Source organism: Arvicola amphibius, chromosome 11 (genome assembly GCF_903992535.2).
Source record: "Arvicola amphibius chromosome 11, mArvAmp1.2, whole genome shotgun sequence".
NCBI classification, from domain to species: domain Eukaryota; kingdom Metazoa; phylum Chordata; class Mammalia; order Rodentia; family Cricetidae; genus Arvicola; species Arvicola amphibius.
The window spans coordinates 116804802-116830805 of NC_052057.2; the positions used below are offsets into that span (position 1 = coordinate 116804802).

The 26004-nt window shown below is 42.4% G+C and overlaps 1 protein-coding gene across 1 annotated transcript in view; it reads left to right on the forward strand.

The window, feature by feature from the left end:
• The window catches only part of Clvs1 (clavesin 1), a 131993-nt gene that overhangs the window by 41623 nt on the left and 64366 nt on the right, over positions 1-26004 (forward strand). The window contains exon 2 of the mRNA XM_038348263.1: positions 13294-13468. Within this exon, the coding sequence (XP_038204191.1) occupies positions 13294-13468 (175 nt within the window). The remainder of the gene's footprint in view (positions 1-13293; positions 13469-26004) is intronic.

Here is a 26004-nt window from a genome sequence, read left to right on the forward strand (position 1 = left end):
ACAAGTGAGTTGGGATTGGGAGACTCGCAGATTGGGAGACGTGAGTGTGTCTGTTCAGTGAGTGTGGAAGGGTAAAGGAAAGGCATGGCCTGTGTGACCAGGCCTTTATTTCACCCGTATAATCCCAGGCTACTGTAGGAAATCAAATTACTCAAAGTATATTCTCTGAGCCTCACAGAGACTTAATCTTTTCCTGTCCCAGAGATTAATTTAACTGGTGACCTTGGAACAAGACAAGACCCGTTAGCCCAAACAGATGCAGCAAGTCGTCCCTGGTGTCAGTCCCTGAGAAAAAATTTGAGGGATAAGCATGGCAGACAGAAAATCCAGTCTCTACTGTTCCCAGCCTATGAGGGATGCCTTGATGTTATCCACTAGGAAGAGAACTTTTCTGCCTCAGGCCAAGTTTCCCATTTAGGAATATTTATTTACATGGCTTGTGCCAGTGACTTGTTTACTTGATATTCATATATTGTATTCAAAACAGAAAAATTATTCACCAGACACTTGGTAAGCATGGCAGAAAAAAGAAGCCTGTGGGAGACTACAGCAGTAGGGGTCGAGGTGATTACAATAGAATTCGACCCTGAAAGCAGCAAGGACAAGGGAGGGTTTGTCTGCAGCAGTATGGTGACGGCATGGTGAGAAAGGATTGCAAAGAACTTGGTGAGGGCTCTAATGATGGAGCAAGGGAGAAGAGCTATGGGTAGCTATCTACAGTCGAAGATTCTCAGTAAATGGCTTTTCAGAATTCTTCATAAAAACTGGGCTTGAAGTCAGAGTTCGCAGGCTAGAGTGAGAAAGAGAGGAGTCTCAGGGTGGGGTTTCTGGTGAATAGATTGTGAATTCCCACATGGGAAAGTCTCCTGAGGAAAGTGGACGTTGCTCAAGGCTTAAGATGTGATGGGTCAGTTCCACTAACAGAAGAAGAATGTCCTATCCGGGTAGGAAGAAAAGGGGGGAAATGGTCTTTGCTCCATGCATTGTTCAGCCTCTTCTTTCAGTTACCATTTCTTCCCTGAGTTTTCCTCTGAGTCTCAGGCATACGGGACCCAGGGGTATGATCTCTGCTCCAACTGGGCAATGAACTGTTCTCAGTTTCACTGAGCGTATCTGGAAATGGACTTCATTGTGCTATCTAAGATAACAGTTTGCTAACATATGGGATCTTTCTGGACTGGCTGCACCTCGAAGGTTATTATTCATTACTGGCCTCAGGCAAGCAAAGGCTGGTGGCGTTCTTCAGTGTTGTGAAAGCCATCGATGCCCTGTCTCTCTGTGCTCACAGTTGCTGGGAGGAGTGAGTCTAGCTCCTTTGAAGGGTCACCGTGATCACAAATTTTCAACTGCCTCATTCTCTTTAAATTGCAAATCTATTCTGTAAGAAGCAGTCTTAGTCATGATCCTCAGTCCCTCTGCACTTCTCCAGGGCTTGAGATTTCTGCGGTCAGCAGTTGCTTACAGGATGCATATATTGTCTCAGGGTGCAGAGAATTAAGCAGGATTAAACAGGGGTAAGTGCGATCAATGTCTCCTGAATGCGAAAGAGGAGACAGAAAGGTCTAGGGCTCCCTCCTGGGAAGGTGCTGTGTGAACAGAACTAGGAAAAATCATTCCTGTGGTTTGATTAACAGAAAGGAAACAGGCAGCAACTCATCAAGTTTAGCATTCAAGGATTAAAGTAGAAAAGAAAATTCGAGATCGGGTTTTCCAGAGGCAGAACATCAACCATTTTCTTCTTTGGACACTAAACTACTAAAGTAGGTTTTCTAAAGTAGGGTCTATTTTTGAGTGCTTTCCAGTTATCATTCTCTATGATTTTGTTAAGTCTACGCACCCGATTCCTTCTATGGCGAAATTCCAAGCCGAAAGATGCACTTTCTCTTTCTGTGAGAATTTAAAAGATGTATGTGTATTTATATAACTACGCAATGCATTTCCCAAATTCCGTTTGGCTATTCAGAGTGTGGAATATTTGGGATCAATTTTGAAGATAAATGTTGCTGATGCTTTACAACATCTATGTAGTGGCAGCAATAAATAATAACTGCTGGCTCTAATTGCTTAGAGAATTGCCAAGAGATAATCTGTGGTGTAATTAAATGAAAGAAACTGATGTTGTCTTTAACCACTCCGAGAACAATTCTCCAGAGAGGCATCAAAGCTTCCATGGGGAAAGCTACGTGATGGGACAAAATAAACTGATCCCACACCTAAAATAAAAATCACTGACCTCTCCTTTATTTTTATTGCTTACTTTCTGTTGTTGATAAATGAGTTGTTTTGCCCTATGTCTATTATTTCATGTTAGAATTTTGATATCAAAGTTTCTCTCTCTGACAGTTAGGTAAGGTGAAATGGCAAGACTGTGTTCTGAGGAACAGGAAGTAGTATCACAAGAACTCCCAACTCACTGGCTTATGAGACAGTGTAGAGAATCCATATGGTAGAAGATGAATAGGAAAAGAAAACTGAATCCTTCAAGACATCTGGTGACTTCCTCCACACATGCAGTCCTCTCTCACACAATAAAATAAACCAACAAACAAATACGTGTAAATCTAAAAAAAAAATCAAACTGCCATTCTTACTCTTCATAACCTGCTTGGTTCAGTTGGGTGTCGTGGGTCCCTACAGTTCCTTTTCATGATAAAGCTAAGATTTCCGTATCTCTACCTTAATGTAAACAGGCAGATCCTCTATGTCTGTGACTGCCAATTAGCTCTCAGTCACAGCACTCTGGGTTCTACCCATTTACTGTTTTTTCCAATTAAAAAGAGCTTCCATTTTCTAAGAGATGGAGGTTTCAGGAACATTTTTCTCCGGGCTATGAAAGCACAAACCTTCAGGTTTCAGAGGATAACTAAGCCATGGGTGACAGTTGTTATCTCTGAAACATTTAGCAGTAGAGATGATCTAACTCTTCCCATCAGACTTGTGTTCTGACATCTTCACTATGACACAGTGTGCTCAGAGACCAGCATCTCTCTGAGTGTGAGCACTGTAAAGGTCACACCCGCCTTGACTCCTTCAGCTGTTAAGATCCAGTTGAGGTGTCTTGAAGAAGATGCCGTCATTGAAGAGTGACAGCAGCCAGAATACAGCAACTTACACACAAATCTCATTTGCATAAATGAAGATTGTGTAGTTAGCTCCATGACGTAAATAATGCACCATGGCTTCTCCTTGTTGTCTCTCATGAATTTAAGTGATTGCTGCTGATCCCATGGCTTGTGATTAAGAAGATCAGACTATTGTTTGTTTGTTTGTTTGTTTTTGAGATGGGGTTTCTTTTGTAGACCTTGCTGTTCTGGAACTCGCTCTGTACACCAGGCTGGCCTCAAACTCACAGAGATTTGTCTGCCTCTGTCTCCTGACTGCTGGGATGAAAGGAGTGTGACATCACTCCTTTCTCGTCAGTAAAATGAGTTTTATTTATGTGTACACACCACGTGTGTGCAATTGCCTGCGGAGGCCAAACAGGTTTTTGGATCTCTCAGAAGCGTAGTTCCAGGAAGTTGTAAGCCACCTGTTACGGGTGCTGGGAACTGAACCTGGATCCTCAGAAAGAGCTGTGAGTGCTTCTAACTTCCAGCCCCAAGGCTATAAGTTTTAAAGGGAGAGATGATAAACTAATTGTGTAAACTGCCATCAGATGGCAGAATTTCTAAGTTCAGTCTCTCCTTATCCTTATGGTGGAAGTTACTCACAGGATGGAGGGCTTGGATTTTCAGTTACAGAGCTAATTTAGAACTTGAGTTTCCCTTGCTTTTGAGATCTCGTGATTCTTACAGAATCTCTTTACAAAGGACAAAGTTTTGGAGGTTTTGTTTTTAGTAGTCATTTTTTTTCCTGAACGAATTAAAATGTGAGATACAGTATACTCTTGTCTCATTCCTGGTATGTCTTCCATGACACTATAAGTCATCTTTCTAGCGTGCAGTATTTTCAGAACTGGTTACTTTGAGAAGCTATTTTCTGATTCCTAGTGACTTCAGAGCATCACCAGGAGGGAAGAGGCTCAACGTGTCGAATCGTTCAAAGCTCTGTGGTACCAACAGAGAGATGTTTTCCTCACTTGCCTTCACACACAAGGCTCTTAACATGAAAGAGTTGTTACAGTTCTGAGTCAGATCCACTCAGGAAAAGAATATCCATTGCAAGGGGTGACTGTCACATTGCCATCAACGCAGTACAAGATCTATAAATGCTCACTGAATTCCACCAGTGCCCACATAAGGGGGAAATGGCGATGCCTGTGCCCCTGACCTGTTGGGTATGATGCTAGCTGTGTGTCTAATGCTCAGCACAGTTTTGTAGACTATTAGTGCATAAGGAACAACCTAAAGGTGCCATGTGTGAGAGAGAGCAGGGAGGGAGGACAAGCGGGGAGGACGAGCGAGCTGGGAAATTACTCAGTCACTGTACAGGAAGGCTGGGGAACTTGGAAAACGGCCATGTGCTTTTTGGGTAAGGAATGTAGGAAAGCCTTGGTTTGAGAAGCTCTAGTTGGAGACACAGAGGCCAGAACAGAAGAACTAAAAACAGTGCTTATTTAACTATATTAAATGCTCATTTGCATTCTTGACAATCTTCCTAATTCTTACTTTTCTCATTCTCCTCAGCCAAGGAAGTTACCAAAATAGACAAGCATGAAATTAATTTCCCATCCTTGTTCAGTAATGGATAGAATGCTCACTTCCATTGAAGTAGTTGTAGTGAGGAGCTGCAGGCGGCTTCCTGCCGCCCTGCTCTCGGCCACCGGCTAGCTTTAAACCCGAAATAACAACACACAAATTGTATTCTTTTAAATACTGCCTGGCCCATTATTTTCAGCCTCTTATTGTCTAATTCTCACATCTCTTGCTTTAACCCATATCTAATAATCTGTGTAACACCACAAAGTGTTGCCTTACCAGGAAAGATTCAGCATGTCTGACCTGGCGGCTGGCTTCATCGCATCTCTCTCTGAGGAGAGGCAGGGCAGTCTGCCTAACTTCGGAGAGGCGTGGCATCTGACTGAGCCATTTACCTCACTTCCTTCTTCCTGTTCTGTCTACTCCACCCACCTAAGGGCTGGCCAAGGCAGTTTGTTTATTAGCCAATGAGAATCCTCCATCAAGTAGTCTTTATTTTTTTAATCTATTTTAGGTCAATAAATTTTTTTTTTAAAAAAACCTACTGAGCTTATTTAATGTTGGTCATAAGAACATATGTTTAGAGATATGGATTAGATAATCCATCATGGGGTTTGTGGCCAGGGAAGACTGATTCTCCTTTCAACAGCCATGGATTGCCTGTATCTCTTCATTTAGGGTGTAGTACCCTATGGTCATTTATTATCTGCATTGACATATTTTTATTATTTTTAAAAGTTCATACACACTACATATATTTTATCTCATATTCATTCTCAGAACCTCCCCTTAACTCCTCCCACATACACCACTATCTCTCCACCTTCCAACTTCATGTCTTTGTTAAATTCAATGGCCTATAAACTCCAATTAATGTTGTTTGTATTCTTCTGAGTGTGGGGCCAGACACACTCTTTAAAAAAACTGACTCTCCCCCAGAAACCATCAAATAGCCGTGGGGAGCTCATGAACCCTTCCCACTCCATTCTACACCGTTGACCAGCTTGCTCATGTGCAGGTTCTGTGCAGGCACCCGCAGGGGCTGTGAGCTGAAGGGTGAAATGGTCCTGCCATAGCCACAAGACACTGTTTGCTCTGGTTCTCCGTGACCCCTGGCTTGTATAATTTTTTCACCTCCTTTTCCTCTGTGGTCCTTGGGCTTTGGGGAGGGTGTGATGTAGATGTTTCATATCTGACTAAGCACCTCACAGTTACTGATTCCTTGCCCTTTGACCTGTTAGGACTTTCTGTGTTAACTTCCATCCACCGCACAAAGAAACTGCTCTGATGAGATCTGAGTGCTTCACTAATCCGGGCTTAGGACACCCTTCAAGTCACAGCAAACCTCATTATCTGTGTTTTCTCCAGTCATGGCTCTCTCTAGTAGTCTGTGTCTGCTACAAAGAAAGCTTTTTTCCTGAGGGATGAGAGCCACAGGATCGTTGCATTCATGACCTCACAGCAGCTAAGGTTGCCTGCATAACACCTGCCCAAGATCAGGCCGGCAGCATTTTTTAATAGAAAGAGATGTAACATCTGTGAGTATAAGGTTAAGCATTTAGAATCCATCTAGGAATATTGTTGGTTTACGAAAACAGTAGTGGTAAGTTCTCCTCCAGATCTGTGACCCTTCAGCCACAGATAGTTGTCAAGGCTTAGGGTATCTGCTATACATTCCCTCATGTCTAGTGGGCCTTAAGTCCAATTAGACATCTTTTGGCTTCCCTAAGGATAATAGTTCCACTACTATGTGATTAGGGATATCTTGCCAAGCTGGTCATTGTTGACATTCCCAGGCTTTACAGAGGGATAGAAATCTCAATTGTTTTCCCCTCTTGGCAGCTTGCACAGACCCTTCCAATACCATGGGAGCTAGTCTTCATGGAGGAGGCTTCTAGATCAATTACAGTTTGAGTCCTCCGAGTTCTGTGTCCAGAGTATGCAGTATCTTCAGCAACAAGGCTTTACCTCCAACCCCTGGGAAGCAACAAGGATAACAACAATGGCCTAATGTTGTTGTGGGAATCTCTTGGACACCTTCCCCAAAATTGACCAACAATTCAAGAGCTTCCTATGCCTAGGACTAGGAGTTTTGATAGGTATATATGTTTTTGCATAAGCTTGTAAAATGTTTCCCTATGGACATTTTAAATATCCTTAATGTCATTTACCACACCATCCTCTCATTGGGACAACACTCCCTCCTCCACAATGAGAGCCCCTCCCATTTTCCTTTCCATCTTCATAATACCTGTATTACCTCTTCTGTCTGCACTGTTTTAAAACCAGGGCCCTGTTATCAGGTTTGATTGTACTGTCTTCAGAAAACAGTGGTTCGGCTGTGGCAAGATTGCTGTCATACTGACAGTAGATAAAACACTAACCTGCCTCTTTTCTACAACGCTACATTCTGTGTCTTGGCATTGTGTTCTATAAGATGTTACATAGTATTCAAGACTTTATCCCACCTGAGACTATGGCTCTGAAGGCCAGATTTCTCATACTGTGATTAATCATATCAAGGAGCAATTTGTTCTGGTATTGCAAGGAATCTTATCCTTATGGTAACAAAATTCCAAAGTTTTCTATATTTACAAAACAGTATGAAACTAAAAAAAATGATAAATGTTTGTAAAGTTTTCTTTATTTCCTTGGTATGCCCCTCTTTCACCTCTTCCCTTCCTTTAATTATTCTTTTGAGAAGATAATCCTATCTGATTGTGGGCAGAATCTAGGATCCTGTTCTCTTTTCTTGTTTAGGAAGTTTGAGTTTCTAGCTAAACTTTAAGAGAGTAAAGTTAAGATTAAAATTGTGTTCATGTTAGCCATGCTCTAGGGAAGTCACATTGTTTTTGTTAGTAATATTCTCGACATTAATATTTTTAGAACTCAAACATTGTTACTTTCCATTGCCACATTGAAGAGTAAGGATTAATAGGCCTAGGACGCCAATAACACATAGAGCAACGACGCTGCCAGATCACATAGGAATTGTTAGAACCTACCAAGGAGACTGTCACCCGAATTCCAGACCATTTTTCAAAGATTCTTGGGCCTAAAAGAGGAAGGAGCAGGTTCCCTTGAACTCAATAAACTCGAGTTTTGCCTACTTCCCATTGTTCTGCTGCCACGAAAGCAGGGTGACCAGGAAGGGTAGCCCTAGACCTCATGCAGCACAGATGCTTTCCCCATTTAAAAATACCTATTTCCCGTCTTCTCCTTGCAAAGTTATTTACAGAAAAAGAAGCTTCCACCTGGAGAATCGAGAAGGTGCCTCCTGATGAGCATCGTTCTCTGTGGGTGTCTGTGTACGTGGGAAGTGGTAGAGGCCCCTCCCTAGGGTACAGTCCAATTTACCATCATCTCAAATAGGGCTCTTGTTTGCCCAGGGTGCAAAGGAGAAGGGATCCACTAAGTATGCCTTCCCCTGGTTGTCCGAGCCCTCGCTGTCAGTTAAGATAGTAGTTAGCTTGAAGGCAGTCTCAAATGGAATGGTAAAATACAGAAGAGTGCATATATAAATATTTCTCAATCTGTGAGTAAGGCACAGGTACCTGGATGAGAACCATGCCTGACATGGCTTATTGTGACCTTGAAAATTCTTTTTTTTTTTTTTTTTTTTTTTTTTTTTTGGTTTTTCGAGACAGGGTTTCTCTGTGGCTTTGGAGCCTGTCCTGGAACTAGCTCTTGTAGACCAGGCTGGTCTCGAACTCACAGAGATCCACCTGCCTCTGCCTCCCGAGTGCTGGGATTAAAGGCGTGCGCCACCAACGCCCGGCCATGACCTTGAAAATTCTTAAGGAAAACCTTCATATATATGTGTGTGTGTGTGTGTGTGTGTGTGTGTGTGTGTGTGTATGTATATATGTATATATATGTGTGTATATATGTATATGTATATATGTGTGTGTGTATATATATATATATACACACATATATATATGGACATAAAGTCATATTGTTTAGTAATTATCAGAATTTACATGAGAGCTTTAATTCCAAATATTAATGACATCTTGCTACAACAGAAAAATTACTGCAGGGATATACACTGTGGCTGTGGAGCTGACCAAGAAGCTCTCTCGCATTGCTCCTGAGAACAAGGATTATTTGCAATCTCACCATGCCTCTGCACGGTCATCTGCTTACACATGACCTCCTTTTCTTATAGGGGTCAAGCCTTGGACTGAAGTCTTAGAATCTCTCATGCAAAGTCAAGGCAAACGAGTTGGTTCTTGCAAGCTAGACCTCTTCTAATTGGTAACCGCTACTTTACACTGTTTTGTGTCTCACTTGCAGTAAACTGTAAGCCTAAAGTGGCGGCGTGAAGCAACAATAAAACTATAAACACAACACGAGAACCTTAAGAGGAGCCGTATTCATAGTCACTAGGCGGTCTCAGTATGATGATGAAGTACCATTAAAAACCTGCTGCTAAGGCCCAGTTAATTAAAATCCTTATGGGGAAATTTCAAAGCGTTCCCTTTTTAGGATAATTCCTTACATTTCAATGGCAATTTCCAGCTCACAGTGCTTTCGTGTGAGGTTAAAAATGTCACACTAAACTCTGACAGCACAAAAGCTATGCAAATTATGAAAGGGATGGATGACATGTAAATAACAATTTTCATCTGTTATTTCATTCCGAAACACATACTAAAATAGTCTGATCTAATTGTGATTGCAGGCGAGAGATAATCTCTTTCATCTGGGTTATTAGAGTTAAACAACCCATTTCTACACCAGTTCATCTGGCAAAGACACTCTGAAAATGGCATTTGTTCTAACAAAACACCATTTTCCTTAAGTTGAATTTTTAATGGCCATTTTGGTTTGTCTAGAAACCTTATTAGAGCATGAAGGCTTGTGGTGACGGGCGCCAAGCACCAGAAAGCTTGTTTAATTAAAGATCATTGTATTGGTAACAATTTTAGATTTAGAAATTATGTTGAGGGAGCCACAGAGAGTTGCTCTGTGTGCTGTGTGCAACTGGCTTGGGGATTAACGCCTTAGTCTGCAGTATTGTCCCAAGTAAGAAGCCAGATTAAGCCACTGCTATTTGCTGTTCCACACATCATTCAGATGGCGTCGGTGCTGATCATGTCTCTCTGTCTCAGGATCTCACTCAAGAAGCCGTGCTACATTTGGCGGTCATGTTACATCAGCGTCCTTTTGACTGTGACAGTTGCTCAGAATATCCTTGGGTTTTGACATACTTCACAGTCGTGAGAAAGAGTGGTCGTCTGTTTCATAGCCTGTCCTTCAGGTGACATGTGTTTGGTGCTTTCCTCGTTACTGGTCTGGCAGTATGATGTGGGGGTGGACAGTTCTAGAAATAAATCACCGTTTTTTATCATCATAGCAAGAGCAAAACCCTCTGTGATTTCTCTCTGGTGATACTGACCTTGGTCCTCTGGTTCAAGCTGTGGCCCCAGAGTTCTCCACTGTGCGGGGACTCTTCTCCTTGCTCTGCTCTTTAGAAAGGGCTCTCCGTGCTCAGCCAGTATTTATGGAGTGGACAGTGATCCTCCAAATCCTTCAGGGTACATTATCTACATAAATTATTTAGTTTGGTGGCTTCTTTACATTCCAAACAGCTAAGAGTCTTTCACAAGTAAAGTATATTACAAAAAAGGGACAAGGAAAGGGAAATTACTAGGAGAAAGCCAAGAATTCAGGGAACGGAGGGTGTATTTCCAGCTAAGAGAAGCCGCGGCGAGGCCCCTCCCCAGTTCCAGTGAAGCCTCCCAACATCTGCTCATCTGCATGTCCCCGCCCACCACGTCATCTACAAAAGTGAAGCTCCTAAACATTTGGAAGGGAAACCCAGCCCACAATCCTTTTACTTTACTCCTGGGTCCTCTCACATGTGCAGCATCGTTCTTCCCTCTGATGCCTGCTTTAAATTCTGGTCTTTGCTACAAATGGACCCGAGTGAATATACCACGAGGGAGATATAGCTCTTACTTAAGAAGCAGAGTCGGGTAGAGAAGAGTTAATTTATTAAATAGCTCCATAATTACCAGTTCCTATCTTCAACCAGTGACTACAGTGCTCTCTCGATGCCCCCTCAGAATGTACTCTGTGGCTTGAAATGGTGGTTCACACCTATCTTCCCAACCCTTGGGAGACACAGAGTCAGATTGGGAATTTGAGGCTATTCTGGGATTCGTAGCAGAACTCAGTCTCATTAAATCAATCAAGCCAACAACTAAACAAAAAGAAGACCTACTGTGAACATGTTGGTCCCTTTCCTTCCCTGTTCTCCTGAACCTTGCTGTTGTCCTGGCTTTCAAAACCACCCTCTTGCCTTGGACAGTTATTGATGCATAGCAAACTATACCAACACCAAGTAGTTTAGAAACAATTGATTCGTCCTGTTCCTCTACTCGTGGGGAGTTTATCTAGGCAAGGTTGAGACCTGACAGGCAGCAGAGTTTCAGGGTCCTGTGGGTCTGATCCTCAATCCATCATTCTAGCTGTAGTACATATGGTTTGACCGGCACATTAGTAAAAGGGAAAGAGAACAAAATGGCATGTCAGGTCCTTGAAAAACAAGGCTAAAAACTGGCATTTTTTTTTTTTGGTCTGTCTACATGTCATTATTCAAGGCAAATCACATAGATAAGGAACTATGGCCTCAGGGAGTGGGTAGGCCATGCGAATTCGGGGTCAATGATACAGAAATACAGATTTTCCTTCATGTGACCCTTTTCTTCTTTTTATTAAGCCACCCTGTCTTAATCTTTCCACCTTTCATTGTTTCTTTAATTCTCCCCCTCCACCTTTTGTATATAGAGTTTCTGTAGGGCTCGGACTCTCAGCCGTAGTTGTATTTCTTGCTTTCCTCTTGTTAAGAAAGCTTATCCGAGCTCAGATTCACTGGTCTCCAGTGACCATTTCCAGCTTGCCGCTCGATACGTTTATACTACCATTTGAAATCACCTAAACACATAGTTTTTGTTCCATGTTCTCCTTAAATCAATATTTCTTCATAAGACAAAGGTATATTTCTGACTTAAGTAAGTTGTCTGGTGAATACGTTAGACTGAAATCTAAGCCACAAGCAAAATAAACTTCATTTAAATTTACCTAAGTTTCTAAGACCATGGTATCTCTAAAATAGGCTGTTTCTTAAAAGAAAACAATAACGCTAAGAGACCAAGAGCTACCATTTCCACCCAGAGATCACAAAGATCCACGAGCATCAGGTTTGCACAGTTGAAGGTGATGATGTGGGTAGTTCTGAGCGCTTACCTGACCCCTTATGCCAGGTCTGATCTAAGTGGGTAGATTGAAGGGACATTTTAGCTTGGTATCAGAGAGAAAAGAACTTTCATGAAGAGCAGAAATGGAGTGGGCTGCTATTTTTTTTTATTTAGATGTCTCTTCAGTTCTGACATATTTCATTCTTTATTATTGGAATTATCTATCCAAAGCCTGTTCACTTAAGGTTTAATCACAAACTGTCATCCCCTCATACACTCTTTCTAGATGGAGCAAGCAGTAATCACCCCTCTCAACTCCTGCAGTTCATTTCCAGCCCTGCCAACTATTATTTTTGGAATTACAAACAGAGTTCACTAACAAAACTTCAAGCACAAAAGAGAACTCTGAGCTGGTAACAGGTGGAGTACGTCACTGGCCTACTAATCAGTCACAGATGCTCAGACTCTATTCTTCAGGCATTATGGTTAGGGTTCAAACCACACTGACCATCTTAGGAATCCAATCTTTGACAGTGACTTCCCATTACCAAGCTCCTGGTTTTAATGAAGGCCTGAAGGAAGTCAGAGAATTACGCTTGACATCCAGGCTTTTAGCTTATCAAAGACACCAATTATAAAAATAGTTTTTCAGCTCACCTCATTTGCAAGTGCCTATATGATCATTTCATCATGTCTGGAAACTATGTAAATAAAAGTCAGGAGTGATCTGGACCTGTGATGTGGGCTTATACACAGCCCTGGAGAACTATCACCCTAGTTTGGATTCATCTGTCCGTTGTCATAGCTACTGATGTACTCAAAGGGATTTCCCTTCTGTATCACAACCTGTCGTACTTAAATGAAAATAAGTTGTTCTTCCTGCTTTAGTTTTTGCTACCCATGAATCAAAACTGAAACCACAGCCACAATAGCATGGCCTTTTTTATACTCTCTCCAGGGTTCTAGCATAAAAAAAGAAATAAGAGATATTAAGTTTGAATAAGCTCCTGGGATTGAGGTTTCTCTCCATTTGTTCATCAATGATTCATTGTGAGCCTAGGTGCTGAAGATACTGCCAGGCTTGTAACGCAGCCACTGCCCGTGGTTATCAGAGTTTGGGGGGCAGGGATGTGTTTCTGCAAGGTGTGGACAATGATGCAGGGGAAGCAGAGCACAGAGAGCCATGGGATGCAGAACAAGGATGTTTCATGAAGTCTAAGATGCTGTTGTGACCAAACCAAGGGGACACGCCCATTCTGGCCACCTTGAAGCATTGTTTCTGGATGTTCAGCAAATTATTTTCATTTGTTCTGTGTATTAGAATCTCAACGTGACACTGCATGCAAGGGTCATGAGGCTGCGGGGCAAGGGCGACAGAGTCATGACACAATGTGCCATCTGTCAGCTCTCTAGACTCACACACGCTCTCCTTTCTGTTCTGGTCACAGGAACTCCTTCACAGATATCCTTCGCGCCATCCTGCTGTCTTTGGAAGTCCTTATTGAAGATCCTGAACTTCAGATCAACGGTTTCATTTTAATTATAGACTGGAGTAATTTTTCCTTCAAACAAGCCTCCAAATTGACGCCTTCTATCCTTAAACTGGCCATTGAAGGGTTGCAGGTATGTTCAACAAGATGCAGCGCTCCATGTGTTTGACTGTACTTTGCCTGATTACCGCAATCCAAGTATTATCTGTCCTTTGGAGTGAATAAAATTCATCCATGAGTGTTCCATATTTTCACCTCAGCCCGAGCTTAAATGTTTGTTTTTTTCCTAATTAGCCTTCATTTTCATTAATCGCATTAAATTACTGTTGCTCCATGCCCAAATTCCCTGCCAGAAGAATAATGTCTAGAGCCTGGAAACGCTTGCCTAAATCCATGGAGGTCACAAGACGGTAACTAAGAAGCATCCGCTTTGTGATCTTATCCCACAGAGATGGCGTGGGGACTTCCCTGGGTCTCCAGAAGCATCTTTGAGCCTAGAAATGCACCCTGTGGACCTTGACTTCCCAGAGGGCTCTGTACTGCAGTGTTGGTATTAAAGTAGATTGCATCCCTGTGAACAAAGGAAGCCGATAAAGCTCCGCAGGCAGTTTACATGACCTGTTGTCAGAGTGTGTCCTTTGAGGCAGAGATTTTTGTGTTTAGAGCAGTTTTGGGGGACCTTTGGCATCCCCTCATCTCCCGAAACAGTGAGCCTTTTAAGAGTCAGTGTTTCTAAGAAAAGTGGCAAACGAAGAAATGATGCTTAGCCTTCTTAGATAGCACATGATCAAATACAGAATTAAAGGCATAATTTAGAGGCAGTCAAAAATCAGCATAGATAAAACTCACATCCCTTCTTAATTTGATAGAAAGACTTACTCAAAGCAGCGATTAGTTCCCTAATGCATAGCTGCACAGCAACATACAGACCTCATGTGTAGCTGCACAGCAGCATGCAGATCTCATGTGTAGCTGCACAGCAACATACAGACCGTAGAGACTTTCCTCATGCTCGCCAGAATTCAGGAGTTCCACCACCCACGATATTGGACTACCACAAGGAATTGATGGCTCCATTTCTTCAGCTGTGACATGTTCTTATTTAGCCTTCAAATACAGCCCTTATAGGCCTCTGAGGAACATATGCCTATTGAATGGATTTTATGTCATTAAAATGGTTTACTGTTCCTCAGAAGAGTAGAGCTGACATTCCCAGGAATGCTGAACTGTCCTTGTGTATGGTGGGCACAGCTTAGCTACCTTTGCATGGTAACAGACTGCATGCAGCGTCCCTGCTCCCCTTAAAGTGGCATATTGACTTTCTTCACCATCAGTTGCGTTGCCTCTAGCAGCTTTCCCACCTCCTTCTCTCAGCCCTGAATAGAGCTTCTCTCTCTAACCTTTGGTTAAAAGAGAATTTAAACATTATTATAAGCTTCAAGATTTATCTCATGCTCATAATTAGGCTGGTCATTATTTCTAGGAATGTCTGTACAAGTTTCTATTTTTCTTTTAAAAAGATGGTTTTAAATATGTGAGTTGCTGCGATTTAACTTCTATTCCTTTTCATGATTTTTTCCCTGGGGGGAGAATGCCCTTTAGTGAGCCCCGTGTTCCAGTTTCTCTATCTGAAAAATGTGTGGATTGCACCGCAGGCCCCCTGCTAGCCTTCCTAGGCTGGTGCTTATCTTCCTGAGTCAGTGAGTGTGGGTGAAGCCATACATGAAGCTGAGCTATTGTTCCAGGAAATACCTGAGGAGCCTTGGTGGCTCAGAATGGGTCCCATGTAGACCTTCACTTTACACGCATCGTGGTCCAAGATAAATTCCACAGCACCCCTCAGATCCAGTTAAGAGGTAACCTCTCCTGGGATGAGGAGAGATTTGTGAGATTGGAGTGAGAGGGAGAAAAGGTGTGTGTTCAGAGCCTCCTGCTATGGAGCAAGAAAAACCACTAATTATGAGAAGGCCACAGACCATTCTGGATTCACACTGTTTAAATCAAGGCACAGCTCTGTCCACTTGGACGCAGGGGTCCTAGAAAGCAATAGACCCTGCATGAAGCAGGAAGAGCCTGGCCCCAAGGAAGCTGGGTTAAGGTACAGCTCCTCCATCTAGGACAGTGGTTCTCAACCTTCCTAATGCCACAGTTCTCATGTTGTGGTGACCCCTGAACATAAAGTTATTTCTGTTCTATTTTATAACTGTAATCTTGCTAATGTTATGAAGTAATGTTAATTTGTGTGTTTTCCAATGGTCTTAAGATGACCTCTGGAAATGGTCACTTGACATCACCTACAGATTGAGATCCATTGATCAAGGATATGGATGGTGCAATAGTGTGCTTTTAATAAGCATGATATCCTGGGCATGAAGAAGTTACTGAGGTGACTACAGGCAATTCTGTTTTTGCCCTGTAGTAAGTAGCCATTCTATCTAGGAACTCGTCACTTTTCACACCAGGCTATCCTCTCTGACTCTGGATTGTTTAGAGACTGTTACCACTATCTCTCTCTGGACCTTTCTTCATCACAGTGCTTATCTGCATCTCTAGCTGACCACAAATTCTTCTGATACCTTGAAAATGCTGTTACTAGGAGCAAACAGAACTCACTCACTTTTGGTCAACATTGCTACACAGCAACTGTTCTATATAGGTCTCTGATTGTTACCTAAAATGGCTCATGAGAAATTACACAATAGTACCAGCTGACCACAGCGGAGGCAAGAGAAGCTACCCAGGGGCATCATCAACAGAGGAGAAGCCATGTCCTGCCTTCTGTCCATGCACCTTGAGAGAGGCTGGAAGAGGTCCAGGTATCTGCTGGCCCCTCAGGAGCCTGCAGGGAAAAGGCAGCCTGTGTTCCAACATACACAACTTACACAGTCTGTCCTCTTGCCTTGGGTCAGTTTGAGAAATGGCCGTCATGGCCACATCAGGGGAACAGCTGAGGTGTTTTACTATCTGGTTTGGGATTTCAGCTGTTTGCAGGATGAAACCTAGGACTTCCTGCTGCTCAAGCCCTGGAGAATTTAGGACTCTGGGGCGTGGTGCCACTTTGACATAGGCAGGCAATGAAGTGATTCCAATAGCAAGAACAAAGTGGGCTAGCTCAGAAAGTTCACTCTTGAGACAGCAATAATATTAAAGTATTGGTTAGTCCTGTATCTCATGCACCAGCCAGGCTCAAGAGACTTGAGTTTTTGTTCTGTTTAATTCTCTCTCTCTCTCTCTCTCTCTCTCTCTCTCTCTCTCTCTCTCTCTCTCTTTCTCTCTCTCTGTGTGTGTGTGTGTGTGTACTAGTACACACATGTGTATATGTGTGTAGAGGAGAGGTTATAGGACAACTTCAGGTATTGTTCCTTTTCTTTGAAACACAGTCTATCCCTGGCCTAGAACCCACTGCACAGATCTAGAACTCCATGGACAGTAAACCTGAGGGATCTACCTGTCTCTGACTATCCAATGGGGTTTTATTTGGGCACCGACATGCTTTCTTTTTTTTTATACATGGATTCTAGGGGTTGAACTCAGGTCCTTGTGCTTGAAGGCAGTTACTTTATCAAAATGAGGTATTGTCCCAGGTCTCTCCCCTTCTGTCTTAAGGATAGCTTTTTAAGTCTTAACCCAAGTGGTTGAAAATTTGGAGCAATGCTCAGAACCTTGGCCAACTCAAATCAGCCATCTCCTTACAGCCTATATTGTTAGAGTTATTCAGTCATGCCCCAACCTCTATGTACCCCTTACTATTTTTCATACCCTATTTCAAAACATATTTGATTGCTGCTCTGGGGAATCTAGAGTGTTATATTCAGTTAAAGAATAAACTACTTGAAAATCAATCACATCTTGGGCAACATGACAGTTCTTGAGTGTAAATGAAAAGCCCATGCTATGCTTGGGAATTGGAACAGCTGTTCTGTACATTACAATCAGCAGTAGTCTGCCCCCAGTTCGTGGTCCATATCCTAAAATAGCCTAGGTATTCTGACTCCTGTATCCTCCCAATGTGGGTTAGATACTCTAACAACTGGATTTACAGAAAATGCTGAAGTTAATCTGGCTTCAGGGGCTATTATTTCTAGGACCTTCCTCTTTAAGGTCTAGTCCTGATGCAGATGCACCATCTGACTCATTCTTCTGATCCAGAAGCTCCATGTCAGCATCTTCCATGTGGTTTGTAAGACACTCAGGCTTGAGAATCGCTGATCTAACACATGGTGTATAACATAATACTCATGTGCTGGGCAAGATATCCCGCACCACTGTACCCTCTACCAGACTTCCTCGTGTCTTAGCTCTAGAACCCAGACTGAGAGTTGACCTTCATAAGTATTCTAGGTGCTGATGTTGCTGGTTTGTACTATCTGGGCTTTGATCTTGTCTCTGCGCTTGACCTCAGAAGAGTCCTCCTCTCTCTGGGTTCCAGTTCTCCATCGCACAGTGTAGTATCATAGCGATATCTATCTCACAAGTGTGTAGCAGAAATTAACTGAAAAGTAATTGTGTATACCAGTGCTTCGTGGAAGTCCAAGTGACATTCAAATGATGAAGAGACAGCCCTTATCTGAAGATTCATTGGCTTTAATGCACTTGTATAAATGAAATCTGCATTGGTACCGTCTCCATAAGCCTGGATTTCTGAACACTGGACCTGCTCAGCCTCATCCTCATTCACCAACAAGGAAGTTCCTTTTCCAATCTGTGTTACCATAACTCAGGCTCAGATGACATTAGCTGCCCGCTCAGAGGCGCCTTTGCACTCTTGTAGTGTGATCTTTTCAATTATCACCCAGCAGCAGGAGAGTGAGTCCAGTCACAATGTCTTGGCATCAGTAAAGGACTCGACTGAATTCTGCCTTCTCCCCGCACGACGTTTGCAGCAGCATTTTGGATGAAGAAGCTTATGAATTTGCGTCTCCGAAAGTTTGCATGTGTGCTCAAAGAATACCACACTGAGCAAACAGGGCTTCACCTTCTCCCAGCACAAAGCCGTAACTCTGAATTTGTAGCAGCCACAATCTGTTATTAGGGAAATGCCAGAGGAATAAAACATCTCTTTGAAGGCTCTATCTTGTTAAGTGTCAATTAAACTCGGGAAGGTAATCAGAACTAATGACACCCTGGTGATCCTGAAGAAGACAGTGCGGCCCATTTGAGATGGCTCCAGTTAAACAGGCCTATCTCTGGCATACTTCCGATAAATTGTCTTTCGGACTCCTGTGTTTTATAAACATAGCCAGTCTTCCAATTCAATTCAATCCATGAAGAAACAATCTCTCAACTTTTATTTCTAGTTAGTCACAAAGGCAAAGAGACACAGCCTCTGATGCCAGGAATGCCATGCTTCAAAGCAAAGGCAGACCTATAAACAGATTATTAAAAACGACATTCAGAAAGGAAGAAAACCGCTGAGCAACTGGAATCCCAGATGAAGAAAACAATACAGCTCTGAGGAGTCAGGGATGGTTTCCTGGGCAACGGCACCATCTCAGCTCATTCGTAGCAGACAAGTGTGGAATAGGCAAGTGAAGACGGAAGGAAAGGAGCTTCAAGGCATTGGGGAGACCATAGTCAAAGACACAGAGGCCAGGTAGTTCAGCAAACAAGAACACTGGACTTCATTCCAAACCATGCAGCTCACGAGCACCAGGAAGGATTTCAGTGCATCCATGGCAATCTGAAAAATTTGATGACCTTAAAACACATTACTGAAGCGAGACATCAGACTTCTGTTTCCCACTGTGATCACTTAGAGCTCGTGAGGAAGAAAGGCATACTAGTTGCTTTCTCTATCAATATGATCGAACTGTCTGACAGAAACAAAGATTTATGTCAGCCCACTGCTTCCAAATGAGTCCTCTATTGTGGCACGGATGGTGTGACAAGGGAGTTGTCCCATCTGTAGATTTGGAAGCAGCCAATGACTGCTTATAACATCTTGTCAGATCAGAAAGCAGAGGGTGGGGTGGAAGCTGTTCCATGCTGTGCTGTAACCTTCGAAGGCCCGTGCCAAGCAGTGTTTTCTAGACACTGATCCCATATTCCCAAGGTCTTACAACCTCCCAGAACAATGACAGCAGCTGGGGACCAAGCACTCATGAGCAGGGTTGGGGGTGGGGTGTGTGCATTTCACATTAAAACTGTAATAGAAGTTGCAATACTAAGTAAACCAATTAAAAGCCAATTTCAATAATGTAAATAAGGAAGGATAATGCTCTAACCTAGGAGAAATGGAAGTGATTCGGTAACCAAATAAGGAGCAAGATAAGGTAATTTGATTCATGGAGAGTGTGGAAGGGCAAGGTTCAGATGTGAAGTCAGGGTGCAGGGTGAAGCCACTGAATGCAATGATACTGAGAGAGGTGGGTGGGTGTGACAAGAAAGGGTCACAGGACATTGGTTCTGTGCTTTGAGCATGCTTTGACTATATTCTCCAAATGTTCATGTGTTGAAAGTTTGGCCCTTAGTGTGGTGATGTAAAAGTCATTGTAAAAGTCCATTCTTGAAGAGGTGGGAGCAAATAAGTCATTGGGATGCTGTCCTTGTGTAGTTCTTGTGGGACCTCACTGGGTTCCCACGGAGGGCTTTGCTATAAAGACACAGGACTGGCATTCCTTACCCCTCTGACTTCCTGTCCCTCTAGACGATCATTCCTATCCCCATGCATGCCTTGATGCTTATGAATGATGCAACCAATGGGTCCTCTAACTTGTTGGAACTATCTGATCACGAGATTTCTGCCTCCAAAATTAAATCCAATAAGCCTCTCTTCTTTATAAAGTATTATTACTATAATAAATGGTAACAGGAAATGAACTAAAGCCATTAGACATGTAAGCTTGAGATCCTGTGAGGCGGTCTAATTTACATTAAGTCAGAGATGAAAGAAGGGATTTGGGCTAAGTATATAGATTTGGCTATTTTTTTAAAGGAATTTTTTAATGTATCTATTTTTTTTATGTATGGCTCTTTTGTCTCCATTTCTGTCTGTGCACCATGAGCAGGCCTATTGCCTGCGGAGGCCAAAAGAAATTAAGGAATTTCAGAATGATTGCCTCCCATAGAATATTGAATCTGCAGCCTCCCATAGAATATTGAATCTGCAGCCTCCCATAGAATATTGAATCTGCAGCATCCCATAGAATATTGAATCTTCAGCATCCCATAGAATATCGAATCTGCAGCATCCCATAGAATATTGAATCTGCAACATCCCATAGAATATCAAATCTGTGGCATCACACGAGTGCTACAGAATCACTGCAATCAGATACCTGCTGGCAGTAAGAGAGTCTCTGATGGAGCTGATTTACTCCCCCTTTACAAATAATTCTCGCTGATGAATTCATGGCTTCACTTATTCTATCCACAGTGTGGACAATATTAAGAAATAATAGCTGTCAGGAGTTGCTCAGTGGAAGAGTATGGGCTGAGAATGTCCAAGGACACGGGTTCAATCCCTGCCTTCCTAACCCAGCTGGAAGCCAGAGAAGAAGCACAAATCATGTAAATGTTTCCTTCTGAACCTGGAAACAGCAGAATCCAGGCTGCTTTATGTATATGCTACTATTCAACTGTGCCCTGGAAGAATTGGTGGATCATAGCACCAGATCCAGAGTGCACAGCTGTGATCCTAAGCATTCTGGAAGCGTTTCCGTCACCCTTAACCAGTTCTACCAAAGACATGGACACATGCCGACAATCAGAGGGATTTTTGTCTACAATAATTACAGTGTGATATAAAATGTTTGCAGCTCACCTTCCTGCCTTGGGTATCTTAAGAATTTTAGGAACTGTTAATTATCCTGTGTTTTAAGAGACTGAGACTAGTTGATGGTTTAAACAGCTCCTGTAACATGAGGGCCAGCTTGTTGGGGTTTCTGTCCCACCCGGTACCCCACAGCTGGAAAGGTCCCAAAAAATCACACAGAGATCTCCATAAGATTATAAACTAGTTGGCTCATTAGCTCAAGCTTCTTATTAACTCTTGTAGCTTATATTAACTTATTGTTCTTATCTATGTTAGCCACATGGCTCAGTAACCTTTGTCAGTGGGGCAGGTCACATCCTGCTTCTTTGGTGATCTGGGCAGTACTGGGAGGAATGGGCTTCCTCCTTTCTAGAATTCTCCTGTTCTCATTGCCCCACCTCTACTTCCTGTCTGGTTGACCTACCTATACTTCCTGCCTGGCCAATCAGCGTTTATTTAAAACATGATTGACAGAATACAGACAATTATCCCGTACCACTTCTTGTAGCCCGCTGAACTCCTTTTACAACAAGCTCCCACACTACCAGGAAAGCTCTTTGAAGGTTCTTGGGACTGGGAGACCAGTTGGAAGCTCTATGATATGCACCATACACAATAATAATAATAATAATAATAATGCAAAATTGGAGTAATAATATGCAATATCATGTAAATTCAAATTCCTTTCAAAACCATTCACTACACATTCTGTGTCTATGCACAAATTCCTGGGGTCATCTTCAACAGAGAGAAGGGAGAGGAAAAAGAAGAAGAAATAGGGTAAGGAGGAGAGGAGAGGAGGAGGAGATCATCGGCAGGGTTCAACAATCTACATTCTAAGTCAAAACATTCCTGGACAATAAACATAAGTCCTTGATATTTGATGATACATCCTACACACAGCATCTTGTTTTTGGTGCTTTAAGCACTGTGATTACCAGTGAGATGGCTCAAATTTCCATATGCTTATTAAGTTTTTTTCTCTTCTCTGCATATTGCTTGATAAGAGGCATCAGCCATTTTGGGTGGTAGTTAAAATCTTGTTTTAACTACAAGCTTGTAAAAAAAAATCTTTTTACTTAAGGAAATGAATCTTTTACCTCATGTCTCAAAAGTGTTTGTACAATTTACACTCAAACTTAATTGTGTTGTTCTTACTTCAAATGGTTGCAAAAGGTTTTTATGAGAAGTCTGTTAATTGCCTTTGCTAAGACTTACAGACTCATCAGCATCTCAAACGTTAAATAAAATTCTCTAGTATTTTCTAGACGTGGATTTCTTTCAACTCCATTATTTTATTGTATCTGGGACTTGTATCTAGAGGATGTTAGGAAGGGATTTACCTTAATTGTATTTTAGTGTGCTCCAATGCCAGTTATTGGATAATGTATCCTGAGGTGCACTTCAGAAGGCAGATAAATCAATGTCAAGGGACTATTAAGACAGCAAGGGCAGTGCTGAAGCCCTGTCTGCTTCCTCTGAGAAATCTGATCTAATATTTGATAAGAAGAAGTGATGTAAATTAACAAAAAGCTCCTTTTATGTCAGAAGCTATTTACCCCGGGCAGGAGTAGAAAGGGTGGCTTCTCAGCAGGTCAAACCACCAGGGCAAGATGAAAGTTATCTTAGTGTTTCTTTAGGACTGTAAGAAAAGAAAAAGAAATAAGACATTGGCCAGCTAGATGCAAGATGGCTATTGTAAAGCCCAAAACCTAGTCTAAAGAGTTGGCAATTTTTTTCTTTTCTTTTTTCTTTTTTTATTAAAAATTTCCACCTCCTCCCATTTCCCTCCGGCTCCCCCCACTACCCTTCCCCCTCCTTCTCCTGTCCAAAGAGCAGTCAGGGTTCCTTGCCCTGTGGGAAGTCCAAGGTCCTCCCCCCTCCATCCAGGTCTAGGAAGGTGAGCAGCCAAACAGACTAGGCTCACACAAAGCCAGTACAGGCAGTAGAATCAAAACCCAGTACCATTGTCCTTGGCTTCTCAGTCAGCCCTTATTGTCCGCCACGTTCAGAGAGTCTGGTTTGATCACATGCTCCATCAGTCCCAGTCCAGCTGGCCTTGGTGAGCTCCCATTAAATCGGCCCCACCGTCTCAGTGGATAGGCGCACCCCTCGCAGTCCTGACTTCCCTGCTCATGTTCTCCCTCCTTCAGCTCCTCATCTGGACCTTGGGAGCTCAGTCCAGTGCTCCAGTGTGGGTCTCTGTCACTATCTCCATCTATCGCCAGATGAAGGTTCTATGGTGATATGCAAGATATTCATCAGTGTGGCTATAGGATAGGGCCAGTTCAGGCGCCCTCTCCTCAGCTGCCCAAGGAGCAAGCTGGGGACATCTCCTTGGACACCTGGGAACCCCTCTAGAGTCAAGTCTTTTGCCAACCCTAAGATGGCTCCCCCCCAAAAAAAAGAAGTGAAAAACTGATTTAGTTTGAGAGGACAAGAAAGAAACACCAGAGCAGGATATTTGAGGCTCCAGGCCTTCTCTCAGATTAGTGCAGAGCAACATCGAGACAACTGGTTGTGCTTGTTAAGTAGTGGCTAGCTGTGTACAAGCAGCCTGCATGCGAGAATCTTGCTGCACTCACTCATTAGTTCTTGTGATTGTTTATATATATATATATATATGTGTGTGTGTGTGTGTGTGTGTGTGTGTATGTATGTTTGTATATGTATGTATGTATGTAGACGTATGTGTATTAAAGGCAATTTTATTTCTTTCTGATATGGAAAAAAAAAGAGTTGGCAAAATGCTCCTCCCTGCTGCAGAATTCTAGCATGTATAGGCACAAAGATAATTTATTCTGCCTCAACAATAGACTGGGTTTTGGAAACTTAAAGACATGTTCTGGAAAGTATTAAGAGTGTGAAAAAAGCAAGAAGTTAAGCTAATGCCAGCTTAGCTGAAATGTCATTAGTTGAGAGGAATAATTCCTAATGCCCTAATCCATAGACTCATTAAACTTTGGAAGAAATTATAAATTCCCATTTCCATTAACTGAATGAAGCTTTGATGAAGATATCGCTGGAGAAGCAGTAGTATAGGACAGCATTAAAGTGGATTTTAAGTCATTGCAAGCGAAGTCAATTCTGAGAGTTTACACAATATTTCACTTAAGCTGTGAGATATATTTACATGACCACATGAGCCCATCCTCAGCTGCTGGCCCAGCTGAGCCAGCCTTCACAGAATACCTTGCCACAAAGCTCTGTTCTTGACTCCTTATTCAGTTTCTAATGTGTGTTTCTGGGAATCTGCATTTCTGTATAAAAGCAAACATAAAGCTGATGCTTCTGGTCCCAGCAGCACTGTTAGAGAATCATTTCCTTTGAGGATCTTCTTATACAAAGAAGGAATCAGAAACCAGGCGGATTTGCTCAGTGCTCCAAAACCACCTAGTTCTCCATGTGGAGAGCTCACTATAAACTTCAGGGGCAGGTAGGTGTTCAGGGTCATAAATTGTGACTAAATACCTGGGGATGAAGGCCATTTTCTTCTTAAACAAAAGACTAGTTTTGAATTAGAATATCTAATTCTTGTTGTTTTCAAATGTTTTAGGATGCCGAAATGTTCTGCTGTTCGCGTACTTATACCAAGTAGGAAAGCTGATTGAAATCATAAATCTCTTCTTTTTCCTGTCTACATAAATTGGTTTCCAATCTTAAGCAACTTCAGTGTCAAAAACTTTCTTCCTTTTCTCTCTCCATCCCTGGAGCTGCTGCTTTGGTCGGGTCCTCATTAGTTGTTCCCAGAGGACAGGGGGTCTTTTACTGTTCTTTGTGCTTTGGTCTAGGCAGCCTTTGATGCTCTCATACACTGAATGGCTATAGTCCTATAGTCTTTAATACACACCTCTTGCTATTATTTTCATTTGAATAAGTATTTATATAAGACTGAACATGTAACTTAGCCAAAACATGTTTGTCTTGTATTACTACGAAGTCCTGTGTTTGAACTCCAGTGCATGAATAAGCCATGGTCATACATACCTGTCATCCTGCATGGTCATACATACGTGGAGGTGGAGGCAGAAGGACAGAAGTTCATGGCTGTTCTCAGCTACAGAGCCAGTTCAAGGGCAGGTTGAGTTACCCAACTCCCCGACTTTTCCCTCAAAGCAATCAATTCCTGTTAGCAACTCTTCCTCAGTCCTTACTTTCTCACCTCTGCTAAAGCTGGAAGCCACTGAAAATCTACTTCCTCTACGTGTAGACTTACTGATTCTGGAATTATCTTTCAAAGTAATCATATAAGTCCTTTGTTCCTGACAGCTCTCCCTTAAATAATGTTTGCAAGACTCCTTCACATGAGAGCTTGTGTCAGTATCTAGTCTTTTATATTACTGAATAACATTCCATTGTATGTCCACGCTACCTTTTAATATGTTTCCCAGTTGCATAGCAGTTAGGTGATTTACACTTAGAGCAATTATGAGAAAAACTCTTATGACTGCCTATAATGCTTTTTTTATTTTTACTTAGTTTGTGTTCTGTGTAGGCAAGCTCATGCATACCATAGCTCATGAATAGAGGTCAGGCAACAACTTGTGGGAGCTGTCCCCTCCTTCCATGATGTGGGTCCCAGAACTTGAACTCAGGATGTCAAGTTTGGCAGAAGCAGCCTTTACTGGCTGAGCCATCTTGCTGGCATGTAATAATTTTTTAAGGACAGATGTTTGGAATATATGTCTAGGAATAAATTACTGGGTCACGTGGTCACTCTGCATTTAACATTTTGAAAAGCTACCAAATTGTTTTCCAATGTTGCTGAACCCCACTCTTGCAAGGTTTGAGGATCCAAGTTTCACCATGTCTTCACAAACCTCAATCGTTCACCTACTTGAGGTCTTCGTTGTTGGGTTTTCAATGAAAGCCATGGTTGTTATGCAGCAGTACCTAGCTGTGACTTTGCATTTCCC